We start from the raw sequence: 12,820 nt of genomic DNA, 5'->3' as shown, positions 1-12,820 counted from the left end.
GACCAGCCCCTGGGGCGGAGGTCCCGCCCACAGGGACAGGCCTGGGACCTCAAGCCAGCAGCTCCACAGCTTGGTCTCAGCAAATACTGAAACCTCAAGTGAGCAAGACCCAGGTCCCGGCAGCATTTCCTGCCCTTCCTGCTCAGGGAGGGGAGAAGACCAGGAAACAGGCTGACAGTCACCAGGAAAGTTTGCCCTTAAAGGGAGCTCGGGGGAGGGAGGAGTGGGATGTAAGGGGACTAAATGGTAATGGAAAAAATACACCATAAAAACGGAGGGCTTTGGGTTGTGCCTGTAGGAAGACCCAAAGTCCTCATATTTTCCCAGAAGCATGAACTCTTGAGACAGAAGAATCTTAAAAAGGTCCTAGGACTTACTTTTTCAGGCAAGGAAATGAGGCTCAGAGAGGGACATATCTTGTCCCAAGTCACACAGGAATGGACATCGAGGCCCGTGGGGTACTGAGCCTGTGCAGTAACCAGCAGGCTACACTGTTACGGGGTGTGACTGTAGCCATAAATAAATGGCCCGGCCAAAGGGGTCCCTGCCTCAGCAAGGAGTGGGTCCCTTCTGATGTCAAAATGTTGGTAACGGCTTTCACCGAGAGGGTCCCTTGGTGGAGAAAGTCCACAGTGGCCCGAAGCTGCCGTGATCTCGGTGGGAAAGGGATGAGATGCCATCAATCACAGGACATCAATCACAGGACCATCTCGGACATGCTGCAGACAGCCCCGGCGCTGCCTCCTCACTCTGCGGCACCCGTCAGAGCACCCAGTCACCTCACAGGCCCTCCAAAGCCCTCCCCGGGACAGGGGCCACTGCCCAGCTCTTCCCCTTCCTGAAGAGCTGCATGCCCCTCGGGGTGCCCTTGGGAAAGATGGATTTTGATCGCAGCCACTCGACCCGAATGAGGACGGGCCTGGGAGCCTCTCAGGAGATGGCCCCTCGAGAATGACAAGTTGCCCAAGGGATTAAGTCACTGATCTAGTTGTGTCACAAACAAGGGCTAACCAGAGAGGCACAAAGCCGCATTTCCTGGGGGGTCACATAGGTGGCACAGAGTAGGTGCCCCAAAATCGCACGTGGAGGGGAGGGAGGGAGCTTCCCAGAGGGGCAAAGTTGGCACCGTGATGATGTCATTGGAGCACGTGGGCTGCCCTAGGGGGACCGTGTGAAGCAGAGGAAGGTGGGTGCCAGGGCACAGCCGTGACATCTCATTCCTGCCCACAGCCCCCTAGGGGACGAGCGACTGTGCTCCTTACAAAGAGACTCTGAGGCTCAGGGAAGGGCGGGGCCGCCCAAGCTGACTCCAGCAGAGGTGGCAGAGGCTGGGTTGGAGCCCAGCTCTCACCGCTGACCCGCCCCCTGGTCAGCTGGGGGAGACAGGGTCAGCTCCCTCAGTGTCAGCACACCCCGGCTGGCGCTGACTCGGGCCCTGGCAGCTGGTGCCCCCAGCCCTGGTGCGTCCAGGAGAGGCAGTCCTCCAAGCTCAGAGGTGGGGCTGGCAGGCCCTTCCCGCTGGCACGTTCCTAGCAGAGATCTGGGATCTGGACAAACCCAGGGCAGGGTTCTGAGGGACAGGCCCCCGCTGCACCACCAAGCTGGACAGGGGCTCCCCAGCCCCGGACCAACTGCTGCGCCGCACTCCAGGCAGAAGGGGGTTAGAGGCCATCCTAGAGTTTCAGAGGATTCGGGGTCCCCTCTGATGAGAGCGGTGGTCCTGCCCCGTGAGCACACACACCCATCATCCCTGCACACTCACACGCACCACAAACACATGTTCGCTTGCACCTGGTGTTCACAGCCCTCTCCCCAGAGGCTGGCTCACCGGGGCACCCCAGATGAAGGAACTCCGCTCTCAGCCAGCCTTTACCTTGTCACAGATGGGAAATGTGGGCCCCAGACCAACCTGCTCTCTTCCGGAACTATGCTTAAGAGCGGACGGACCCCCTCTGAAGTCAGGAGATTTCTGTTCAAAACCAAGCTCTTCCAACCGCCGAGGAAGGGCTTTAGGCAAATGATGTTGTCTTGCTGTGCCTCAGTTTCTCCATCTGTAATACAGGGAGGAGTGGACACTGGCCTTATGGGATTAACCCAGGACTTGTCCTTCCAGGGAGACCCTAGGTGCCTGGGCCTCTGTTTTCCTTTCTAGGAAATGGGGATAATTGTGCCCACGTCTCCCAGGGGAGTTGGCAGGTTAAACTGAACAGGATGTAGGGCGGAGGTGAGGTGTCCTGCACGCCGCGGTGCTCACTGCTCAGGAAGCCTTTGTTGCATGGATGGCCGATCCCACGTGCCTCAGGAACTAGATCCCTCAAAAAAAAAGGGGGGGATGAGGCTCCCCCATCATTAGCTCAGGCTTGGCAGCCTCTGCCCTTGGATGTGACTAAGAGGGCTCTGAGACCGCCGCCCGGGACGCAGCCCCTCCGTCTGCAACACGTGGGAGGGCGTCTCCGAACTGGCACCCCGCACCCAAAGGAGCACGCGGCGCCCAGCGCCGGGATCAGGTGGGCACCTGACGGGCCTCCCGGCGGGGACGCCCGCCCCCCCGGGGCTCCTTCCGGGTTGGCAGCGGCGGCGCAGGGGGCGGGGGGCCGCGCCGAGGGGCCGGGCGAGGCCGGGATGCGCGCCTCCGCCCCGCGCCCGCCTCCCTCCCGCCCTCCCGCCGCAGCGCTGGGAACCGGGATCCGCGCGTCCGGGGCGGCTGGCGGCGCGAGCGGGCGTGGACGGCAGGCTGGGGGCGGCGACGGCGAGGGGCCGCGCGCGGAGGGCGCCGGGCGCAGCATGGGCGGCCCGCGGGCCTGGGCTCTGTTCTGCCTCGGGCTCCTGCTCCCGGGGGGCAGCGCTGCCTGGAGCGTCGGGGGAGCCCCGTTCTCCGGACGCAGGTAAGGGCTGGCCCCCACCGCCTCTTACTTCTGTGCCCTGCCAGCCTGGGGTGGGGGGCCGGGACTCCAGGCACTCCCTGCCTCCCTCCGCCCCCCGCAACCTTCGTGCAAGCCCTGAACTGGGAAAGGACCCTGGTCCCCCACCGCAGTGCCAGCCCGGGTGGGGGCAGGGACCCTGGCTCGCCCCACTATGTGGCAGAGGCTCCCAGAAGTGCTGAGGTCCTCTACTCCGTGTGTCTGGAGCCGGCAGCGCCCCCTCCCTGACAGCCTCCTCCATCCCCCCACCATTTCACCCCCAGAGCCCCAGAGGAGGGGGACAGGGAGCAACGGGGACAACCACCGCCTCCCGCAGGATTTTGGTCCCCTTAGCCCAAGCCTCCGCCCCCCACCCGCCCCACAGTTAGGAGAGCCCCGGACATCCCCTAGCTGACACTTCGAGGACTCTCCTCCCTTTTCCTTGCTCCTGGCTTTTTTTAGTACCGGCTATTTATTTCACCGGGAGGAAAGAGGCAGGGGTGGAGTTTCAATGCCCCCGGGTTAGTGTCGGCCCCCAGGGACCTGGCATTTTTGGACAGAGATAGGAGGGCTACTCTTCCGCCGCTCTCTCCTGAGCCTGGAGCCTTCTCTCTGCTGGCGTTTGCGGAGCATCTTCCAGGACCAGTGAGGGTCCCTTCACAGGCAGTGTCCTCTTTAGTCCTTCAAGGACTGAAAGAGGCTCTGGGACACTTGTTCCCACTTGGCAGATGAGCAAACTGAAGCCCCAGAAAACGGACACAATCCTCTAGGCTTGTGGGCCATTAACAGGAGAGCTGGGGTTCCAATCCGTGTCTTCCTGGCCTTGATGACACCGTGGGAGCCTGCCTGGCACTGTCCTGGCTGCAGCCCCTGCCTCTGCTGGGGTCCCCACGGAAGGGCCGGCCAGCCAGCCAGGCGACGGAGAGCAGCGAGGCCTCCCCTGGCCTTTTCTTCACGTTGGAACGCCTGCCCGGCCCCACCCGCTATGGCCTCACTTCTCTGATTCTTTCAGAAGTTCTCCTCGCTCCGTGGTTGTGGGCTAGCGTGTCCGCGCGGGGCTGGCAAGAGCAGGGGACCCGAGCGGGGCTGGAGGGGAAAGGTGGCTGAGGCTCAGAGGCCGGAAGACCTGTCTTCTGAGACAGGGATGGACGGACAGGCGGCAGACGTCACAGCCGCCACCTGCTGTCTGGCGACTGCCGCTGGCCTGTACTGGGCATTTCACCTGCGTCCAGCGCCTCCCGAACCTTTCCGACTGCCTCGGGAGGCATGCGTTTCTGTGGTGCCCTATTCATGGAGGGGGAAACTGAGGCTCAAGGGGGGATGTGACCTGCCCAGGACTCGGATGTGAACCCCCTGGGATCCCAGCTGCTGAGATGACCGAGACTCTGACCTGGGCATTCTCGTTGTCGGGGTTGGGGTGAGGGCCGAGAGGACGTAAGGCCCAGCCTGCCCTCCCGCCGTCCCGCTGGTCCAGGACAGGGCCTGCCAGCCTGGGTCCCTCGCCCCCAGGGCTTCCTGGGTGGCAGCAGGACGGTGGCTGTGGGCAATTTTCTGGTGGTCACTGGAGACTGTCACCCTGTGTGTTCACCACAGCTCACAGTGGCCCGAGCATCACAGGCACCCTGGGGGCATTGCCATTGGCCCCTAGATAAAAACCGAGGCCTGAAAGGACCAGAGGCTCCTTGGCCCAGGCCGGCCAGCTCCCAATCCCAGTGTCCTTCCCAGCCTAGCAGAGCCGCCAGTTTCCAGGCTTGGGAAAGCTCTGCAGGTCGTGGTTAGGGTTCTGGCCCTGGCTCTCCCCATCCCCCACACTGAGCATGTGACAGGGAGGTCACTTCGCAGCCCTGGGTCTCGCTTTCCTTCTCAGCTTCCTCACTGTCTCCCTCTCTCCTGTCCCCATGGGAAGGACCAGCTCGGGTCCCACCATATAGCAGGAGGTCCCTGCCACCACCAGCACTAGGTGGGGGAAGGGACCCTGAGCCGGAGGAATCTGTAGTCCGTGGCTGCCAGGACTTCCCCTTGTGGCCTCATCCCAGCGTCGCTGGAGACAGCACGGGGATGTCTCGCCCCATCCGCCCTCCCTCCACCCCCGGCCCGGCGCCCCAGGCGCCCCTTGGCAGCCAAGGGACAAGAGGCAGAAAAGAGGCTTTGTGTCTGGGGAGGGGGGGCCTGGGAAGGCATCCAAGGGGCCGCCCCCAGCCCCAGGAATGTGGTGAGACTTTGAGACCCCAGAATGAGGGTGCCTCAGGGCCGTGCAGAGCTGCCTGGCTCACCTCTACCCCTGTCTGTCCCCCCATCCCTGCTGGGACTGCTTCCTGCCCCTCGGAGGTCCCTTCCGGCCTGAACCCTCATCTAGGGTTAAAGCCGTCACCAGTGTCCCGGCCCAGGCCAACTCCCGCTGCAGTCCCAGCTTCCTGGGGGCAAGTGCTGGGATGGAGGAGACTGAGGAATCCCCTTCCCAGCCCCTCCCCAGGGCTCTCAGACCCAGCACCACACCCACATGGGTGTCCTGGGGAGGTGACCCCTCTCGGAGCCTCAGTCTCCCCCTCTGTGAAATGTAGAGCCTGACAGTGCCTGCCCTGCAGCCATGGGGAGGGCTCTGTGTGGAAGACACTGTGCTGGTGTCCCCAGGCCCCAGGGAAGGCCCCGGGCTATAGCCATGGGCTGGAGGGCCATGTCGTCGTAGTAGTGCAGGAACAAGAATTACCAATAGCTGTTAGCACTGTGCTAAGCACTTTGTGTGAGACCTCCGCAGAGGAACATCTGCTGTCCCCATTTGCAGATGGACAGAGTGAGGCCCAGAGAGGGTCAGGGCCTTGTCCAAGGTCACCGAGTTAGGAAGCAGCAGAGCTAGGACGAGAACTTCGCCTCCAGTGTGGGGTTCTCGCTGTAGTCACCCCACCCCCACCCGGTAGGTCCCCTTTCTTTCCTCTCCCTTTCATAACGGCCCTTGGCCCCCAGCCCGCTTGGCTGCCTCCTGCAATTAGTCCCTATCACTGTTCCGGATCGCAGCCCTGGGCCCCACAGAGACAAAGTCCCCTGGGCCCCTCATGGCAGGAGGTGGAGGGCAAGTTGGGGGCGGGCGAGGGGGGACCAGTGGGACAGCTGGTGCCAGGCTGAGCTGGTCTGGCCTGTTTTCCTTCCCCCAGTGGCCCAGAAGGTGCTGAGCGGGCAGAAGTGGCAGGCCCAGGAGAGAAGGGCTGCCTCCTCCCGGCCCCTGCCCTTGCCCCATCCCACCAGAGGTGGCCCAGCCTCACCAGGTTCTTGGGCAGCTCATCACCTACCACCGCCCAGGAAAGGAAGCCCCCAGGGGCAGCAGGATTGAGGCAGGGTTTCCAGGCTCTGGGAACCTGGGTCCTGGCCCCTCCGCCCAGGGCCATGGCTCTCAGTCATTCAGCAAACCTCTCTGAGCACCCTCAGGCTGAACCCCGTCCTGCCGTGGTACAATGTCCTTCCCCCAGATGCTCAGGGCTGCTGTGGCCCCTGGAGGGGCCTAGTTCTGCTGGGGTCCTCAGGACCGAGACGCCACTGACGAACTGGAGTTTGTGGGAGCAGGAGGAGGGCTTCCCAGGCAGAGAGAATCTAGTGTGCAAAGGCCTGAGGTGTGGGAGAATGCAGCAGGTGGGAGGGAGGGCAGGAAGGTCAGAGGGCAGCGGGAGGGGCAGCCCGTAAGGCAGAGCGGTCAGGGCTCACACGGCAGCAAGTCCACCACGGGCAGCGGCACCGTTAGGTCTGTGCTCTACAAGAGCCTCTGCTGCTTCTGGAAAGTGGACCAGGACGGGCAGACGGGCAGGGGGCCAGGCTGGGACCCTGTGAGGGAGCTCGGGTTTACCCTGGGGGCAACAGGTTTGGGGTCTTCAAGGCCAGGAGGAGGGGACCAAGGGCCAACCTCGTGTCCCCCCTGGCCTGAGTGTCCCCTCCCATGTACAATGTCTGGCCAGCTGTCCACCGGCTCCCTGTCTCTTGAGCAGAGGACTCAAGCAAACTCCGACTCGTGGGAAATGAACCATGGAGCCATGCAGCAACCTACCAGGGGGAGGTTTTAATTAAGGAAAAAGAAAAAATTGTTTTCTCTGGCTCCCCAAAGAGGGGCGGCCTGGGCAGCTGTGGGCAGTCACAGGCCCGTGTCCCCCAGCACGGTCCAGGCGCGTGTGCGAAGGTGCACAGCCCTGTGTGTGCAGGCGTGCGCCCTGGTGCAAAGAGGACAGTCACTTCCATGGGGTTTGCTTCGGTCCGACCATGTCCCCGAGCGTGTGTGTGTCCTGGGAGGGGTCTGTGTGTGTCTGGGAGTTGTGTGCACATAAGCGCGTGCGAGTGTGTCTGTGCTCACTGTGCCTTGTGCTCACTGTGTGCACACACTGAAGTGTGTGCCTGCACGCATGTGCTGTGAGTGTGCGTCTGTCCCCTGGCCCACAGCCTTCATTCTGTGCCCAGGGCCCCCCCTGCGTCTGGAGCTTCTGTTGCTGCCCAGGGTCCTCCCTCCCTCCCACCTTCCTTCCCTCACAATGTCCCTGGGCCAGCCAGGGGGTCTTCACAGACTGCAGGGAGCCCCTGAGTCCCCCTGAACTTGTGCCCCAAGTTTTGTGCATTTTTCTGGGGAGGAACCACAATGCACACCACTTTCCCAAACAAAACCCCAGCAGGTTGAAAACCACAGCTCCGAGGGCCCTACAGTATCTATTAAACTTATACAAATCCCCACCTGCTCATCAGGAAAATCTCTTCCAGCATAAGGTTAAGAACACAAACTCGGGGGGCAGACAGGCCTGAGTTCCCACCGTGACCGGGTCACTCCCCAAGGGCGTGCAGGGTCCATCCGGACCCCGGGGCCCCAGCCCTCCCCTCTGTCCATAGCACTTACAGCCGGGCAGCGGAGGCCCAGTGCCCAGCTCTCGGCACACGGCAAGCAGGACCAGAGGCCGCTGTGAGTGCAGGCGGTGGAACCTCGGGAAGGCCCCTCGGGGCCCCCAGGGGTGGCAGTTTGATGTGAGCATGAGCTTCCCCCAACTTCACACACACACGGCTATACGTGCGCACACGTGTGCACACGGTCTTCGGCTTTCTGTCTTAGTGTAATAGGAATGCAGTCTTTCGCTGGTGGTCTGCACGGGCTGTTCCCCCGTACCTAGGCTTAGTGGTCGTCCCAGGGAGACCTCGGGCTCTTTCCCAGCATCCGTGTCCAGTGGTCCTGTTCAGGCTGTTCCCAGGCTGCGCCATTCCCGACGGCACTGCCCCGAGCACCCTCCACCTCCTCCGCGGGGCGGCCGGCCCAGGGCTCTGTTGAGCTCCCGCCACATCAGCCATCCCTCCTCCCTGCCTTCTCGCCTCAACGCCTTTGGCTAGACTGTTCCCTCCTCCCGGACCAGTTCCAGCCGGACATGCAGCAGCAAAGGGGCTTCCCCAGGGTCACACCTCAAGCTGGTAGACTGGTCCCAGCCAAGGCTGTGCTTCTTCAGGTGGGCCTGGGCGGGGGCGGGGCAGCCGTTGTGGGGCTGGGTTTCAGTGGTGGCAGGCACCTCTGTGACAGCCGGGACATTCCAGGTGCTCAGTGGCCCTCGGCCCAGCATGGGGTCACCGGCTCTGTGTGTTTTGCCGGGGCTGGGAAAAGAGGGACCGTTTCAGGTGACCCTTCTCAGCCTGAGCCCTTTGTGGCTCTCCTCTGTGGCCCGGAGCCCGGGGTCAGCAAGTTCCCAGGCTGGGGCCTTCACGGAGCTGCGGCCTTGTGACTCAGGAGACAGAGGGAAGACAGAGGAGGCCTTAGAGACGGAGTTAGGGGCCAACCCGGGCCATCTGTATAGCTGGGTTCAAATCCGCTCCACTGTGCACCAGCTCTGTGACGTGAGCATTTTCACCCTCCCTGAGCCTCAATTTACCCCTCTGTAAAATGGGGTTGCTTTCCCGGATCACTGAGGGAAGATGACGTAAATCCCCCTAGCATACAGTAGGTGCCCAATATGTGCAGTGCACTGTGATTATTAGTTAACATTTGGAGAAGTCAGTCCTCCATGCTTGGGACACTGCACGTCACAGCTGTCACACAGAGGGGGCACGAGGATGATAAGTGACACAGGGCCTGAGCGGGGGCGGGGGAGGTGCGGACGTGAATCCCCAGGACAGGTGGACCGATGGCTGCAGGACCCAGGGCAGGGCCCAGCAGTGCTGCTGAGGTGGAGGTGGAGGTGGAGGTGGGAAGACAGGGGAGCGGCGCAGCGGGCAGCAGAGCTTTGAGGGGAGGAGGTGCCCGTGGAGCAGTGGAGGAAGGGCGCAGCAGGCAGGGCCTCAGCCTGAGCAAGGGCCTGGCGGCGAGGGGCCCACGGCAGACGGGGCACGAGATCTCTAAAGCGCTGAGGGTGGAGGAGGCGAGGCCAGGCTTCCATTGCACTACACTCCCTCCCGGGAGAGACCGAAGGCAAGATGGAGGGGTCCCTGCTGGGTCCCGGTGGGAGGTGGGAGGCGAGGGTGGTCTGGACGGGGTCCGGGTTGAGGGGAGAGATGTTGAGAAGGGAGAGGCCCTTCAAAGGTGCCCCGTTCCCATCTTGTCCCCCGAAGCTCACTCCCCAAGACCTCCTGAGAGCCCCCCCGCACGGCCACCCACTCTAGGGCTGTGGAATTCACCCCTCAGCCACAGCAGCACGGAGACTCCCACTGGGGCCCTGAGGACTGAGAGCTCAGGGGTCTGTCTGCCTGGAGCCTCGGGGACCCTGGAGAGAACCCAGCCCTCCGCCCTCACCCTGCGGGGGTCCCGGGCAGGAGGCTGTGTGTAGCACCTGAGCTCCTCCCCTTGGGCCTGTTTCAGGAACTGGTGCTCATACGTGGTGACCCGCACCATCTCCTGCCATGTGCAAAATGGCACATACCTTCAGCGAGTGCTGCAGAACTGCCCCTGGCCTATGAGCTGCCCGGGGAACAGGTGAGTGAGCCCATGGGGAAAAGGAGCTGATGGCCTCACAGGTGGAGGCATAGCATGGGCAAAGGCCTGGTGGTGGGAGTGCCCTGGGTGTGCAGGGAAAGGCTGGGACCCAGGGTAGTGGAGCAAAGGGAGCATTGGCCCTTTGCCCACTCTTAGCACCTCCTCTTGGGTTCTCGGGGCACCCTGGAGGGCTTCCTGGGGGAGGAGTTCCATCACTCATTCACATGCCTTCACTCAGTGAGCATTTATGGCTAGGGACAGGCTGGCTCAACTTGCAGGGGCTTCCTGTCCAATTGGTACCCGGATCCCCAAGGCTGGAATGTTGGGAAGGGATAGAAGGGCCGAATCCTAGAGTGCAGGAGGAGAGAGGCTCCGAAGGGGCCCGGAGGGGGGCAGAAGACCCTGGGGGCTCTGGGTTTGTCCCCACGGAGGAGTGGGAGAAACAGCAGAGGACCGTGTCTGAGCTGGGCTACCTGGTCACTCTTTCAGCTACAGAACCGTGGTGAGACCCACATACAAGGTGATGTACAAGACAGTGACCGCCCGGGAGTGGAGGTGCTGCCCCGGGCACTCAGGGGCTAGCTGCGAGGAAGGTAGGACTGCCCCAGGTTTGGGCCACATGCGAGCCCGAGGGTGTGTGGGAGGGAGCAGCAGACTGCTGCTGAGTTGGTAGACACTGGAGCGTGCAGTCCCTTGCACACTGCGTCCCCCTGCACGGAGCTGCCAGCGAGGCATGGCTCCAACACAGTGGGCGCCCGCTGCCCCATGGGTGTCGGCCTGCCTGGAGGGAGGCTCTCAGGACCCCTGGAGAAATGTGATACATGCTCTGTGGCTCACGTCTTAAGTCACACCATCCCAAGCCTTTCCTCCAGACGCGGAGGAGCTCAGCATTTCCCTGGGCCAAGGTAACAGCTCATGGAAGCAAAGTGCCACTTAGGCCAGTGGGTCAGCGAGGTCACCCCTACTGCAGTAGAGGAGATGGAGGCTCAGGCAGGCGATGGTCACATGGCTCCTAAGTGGCATCCGCTTTGGAACCTTGGTCTGCCTGGCTCCCCCGAGGGCCTCAGGGATGGGGGGGCTCCGATGGGCGTCACATGTGGGGCTTGTGTCCCAGGCAGGGCGACCCTGCTCAGCCCACCCCACTTCTCTGCGTGCCCCCAGGGTGGCTCAGGGCTGAGCACCCAGCACAGTCACAGAGGAGGCAGCCCGGGCTCCCCAGGAGCCTGGCCACACGGTCGCCGGGCGAGACCTTTCCTGCTAAGTGGCCCAGGCCACTCCCACCCCTGCTGCTTGGCTGAGCCCAGTGAGAGGAAGGTTTTGGGCACCAAGGGCTCTGCTAGGAGAACGGCTCTGAAGAGGACAGACTGGCCTAGAACCCGCCTGAGAACCAGGCTTGTAGGCACCGCAGTAGAAAGACCGTTCAGGGCCCCGGAGCAGCCGGTCGATGTGAATGTCAGCTGCAAGGCGTAGTCTGATGCCAGAAACACGAGCGTGAGTAACGCGGCCTCCAAATCACGGGAATGTGATGCTCACAGAAGTCACCATTCATGGATGCTTCTGGAAAGATTTACATGCTTCACCTCCCCGGGACCCTGCCGCAGACCCGGTTCACAGAGCGGGCGGTTCACAGAGCGGGCAGCAGAGGCCCAGAGACCTGGAGTGGAAGGAATGCTCACGGTCACGTGGGGTCGAAAGCAGAGCCCACCGCCCAGTGGGGCAGGGAGGGGCCTGGTGGGTCCTCAGTGGCACTGGGGAGGAGCCCGCAGCCCAGCAGGGGTCCTGTGCGGAGAGACAGCCTCCAAGGCCAGTGTGGGAGGCTGGGAGGGGCAGGCTGGAAGGGGAGCCAGGAACAGCGCCCTCCCCTCCCTGGTAGGAGGAAGAGGGAAGGCAGGTCCCTGGGGGCCGAGAGGAGAGCCTGCCAGGAGGGGCTGCTGCCAAAGAGGCCTCGGAGGAGCTGGTGGGGAGGGAGCAAGTCCTCGGGGTGGCCACCTGGGCCCAAAGGGCCTGAGCCTAGGCAGGGCCTGCAGGCAAAGACCACTCTGACCCTAGCCCCCCTCCCAAGGGCAGACCTTCCCGGATGTGGGGAGCCAGCATGGAGGGGGTAAGGACAGAGGACAGGTAGCAGCAGCACCGTCACCCGTGAGTCTGGCAGCTGGAGGCCACGCGCCCAAGCACCAGGCTCAGGGCAGGGAGCTCTCCGCCCGCCGATGGTGAGGAAGGAGTACCACACCGGACGGACCCGCCAGGCCAACCCTGATGCCTGCCAGCTCCTTCTGTAGGGCCTTCGGGCCCCAGCTTGGGCGCGGGGTTATCCCGGGCCCCATGGTCCAGGCCCGCTCTACCCCACACCAGCTGTGTGGCCTTGGGCCAGGGACTCCCTGTGCAAGTCATTGTCAAGGGCCCGTCTGGGGGGCGGGGAGGCTGCAGTTCAAGCCGCACTCGGCTCCTGCCCACAGAGAGGGAGGGGCGCCTTCTCTAAAGGGTGCCAAGCTGCTCTGGCAGCATCTGGTGCCCTGCACTGAGCCTCAGCGTCCTCACCTGTGAAGTGGGCGGGCTAACAGTCTGCCTCGGGGTGGGGGTGGGCAGTAAAGACCCTGCAGATGGCGTGGGGGCCCCTGGTGGGCACTGGCGGTGTTGGATTGGACAAGAAGGGCCAGCTTCTCCCCACCCACAGGGCAGGAGCTGAGTAAAGGGTGCCCCGGCCCCGGGGCTGGATATTCTGGAAAACTGCTCCGCTGGCGCCCTGAGAGTGGGGGAGAGGAGGCATGGGGACATTCCTGGCTCATCTGGGCCCTGCCCTTCCTCTGACGACCAGGTCCAGGCCTGGCTCCCCCAGCTGTTTCCCCTGCTGGTCACTGCCCTCGTGGTCTACACAGTGCTGTGATATGACCTTGGGGCCATGGAGCTGCGTCACCAGGGGTGACAGGGCTCAGAGCAGCCCGTGATGAGCTGAAGGAGAGGGAACGCCCCCCATTCCAAACTCTGGCCCTGGATCAGTCGCACTCTGCTG

At 63.2% G+C, this 12,820-nt stretch overlaps 1 protein-coding gene across 8 annotated transcripts in view; it reads left to right on the top strand.

Moving 5' to 3' along the window:
• Window positions 1–2,680: 2,680 nt before the first annotated feature.
• The window catches only part of EMID1 (EMI domain containing 1), a 37,077-nt gene continuing 26,937 nt past the window's right edge, over window positions 2,681–12,820 (top strand). For all 8 annotated transcript variants that reach the window (XR_006784330.1, XM_045826892.1, XM_045826891.1 and 5 more), the window contains exons 1-3: window positions 2,681–2,885; window positions 9,697–9,810; window positions 10,300–10,403. Coding sequence is in view for 7 of the 8 variants with exons in the window: in XM_045826892.1 (XP_045682848.1) it covers window positions 2,785–2,885; window positions 9,697–9,810; window positions 10,300–10,403 (319 nt within the window). In the remaining variant the exon portion in view is untranslated. The remainder of the gene's footprint in view (window positions 2,886–9,696; window positions 9,811–10,299; window positions 10,404–12,820) is intronic.

The sequence above is a fragment of the Phyllostomus hastatus genome, unplaced genomic scaffold, assembly GCF_019186645.2.
Source record: "Phyllostomus hastatus isolate PE091 unplaced genomic scaffold, TTU_PhHast_1.1 phas_scaffold_760, whole genome shotgun sequence".
Lineage (NCBI taxonomy): Eukaryota > Metazoa > Chordata > Mammalia > Chiroptera > Phyllostomidae > Phyllostomus > Phyllostomus hastatus.
This window is presented reverse-complemented; position numbering and strand designations above follow the sequence as displayed.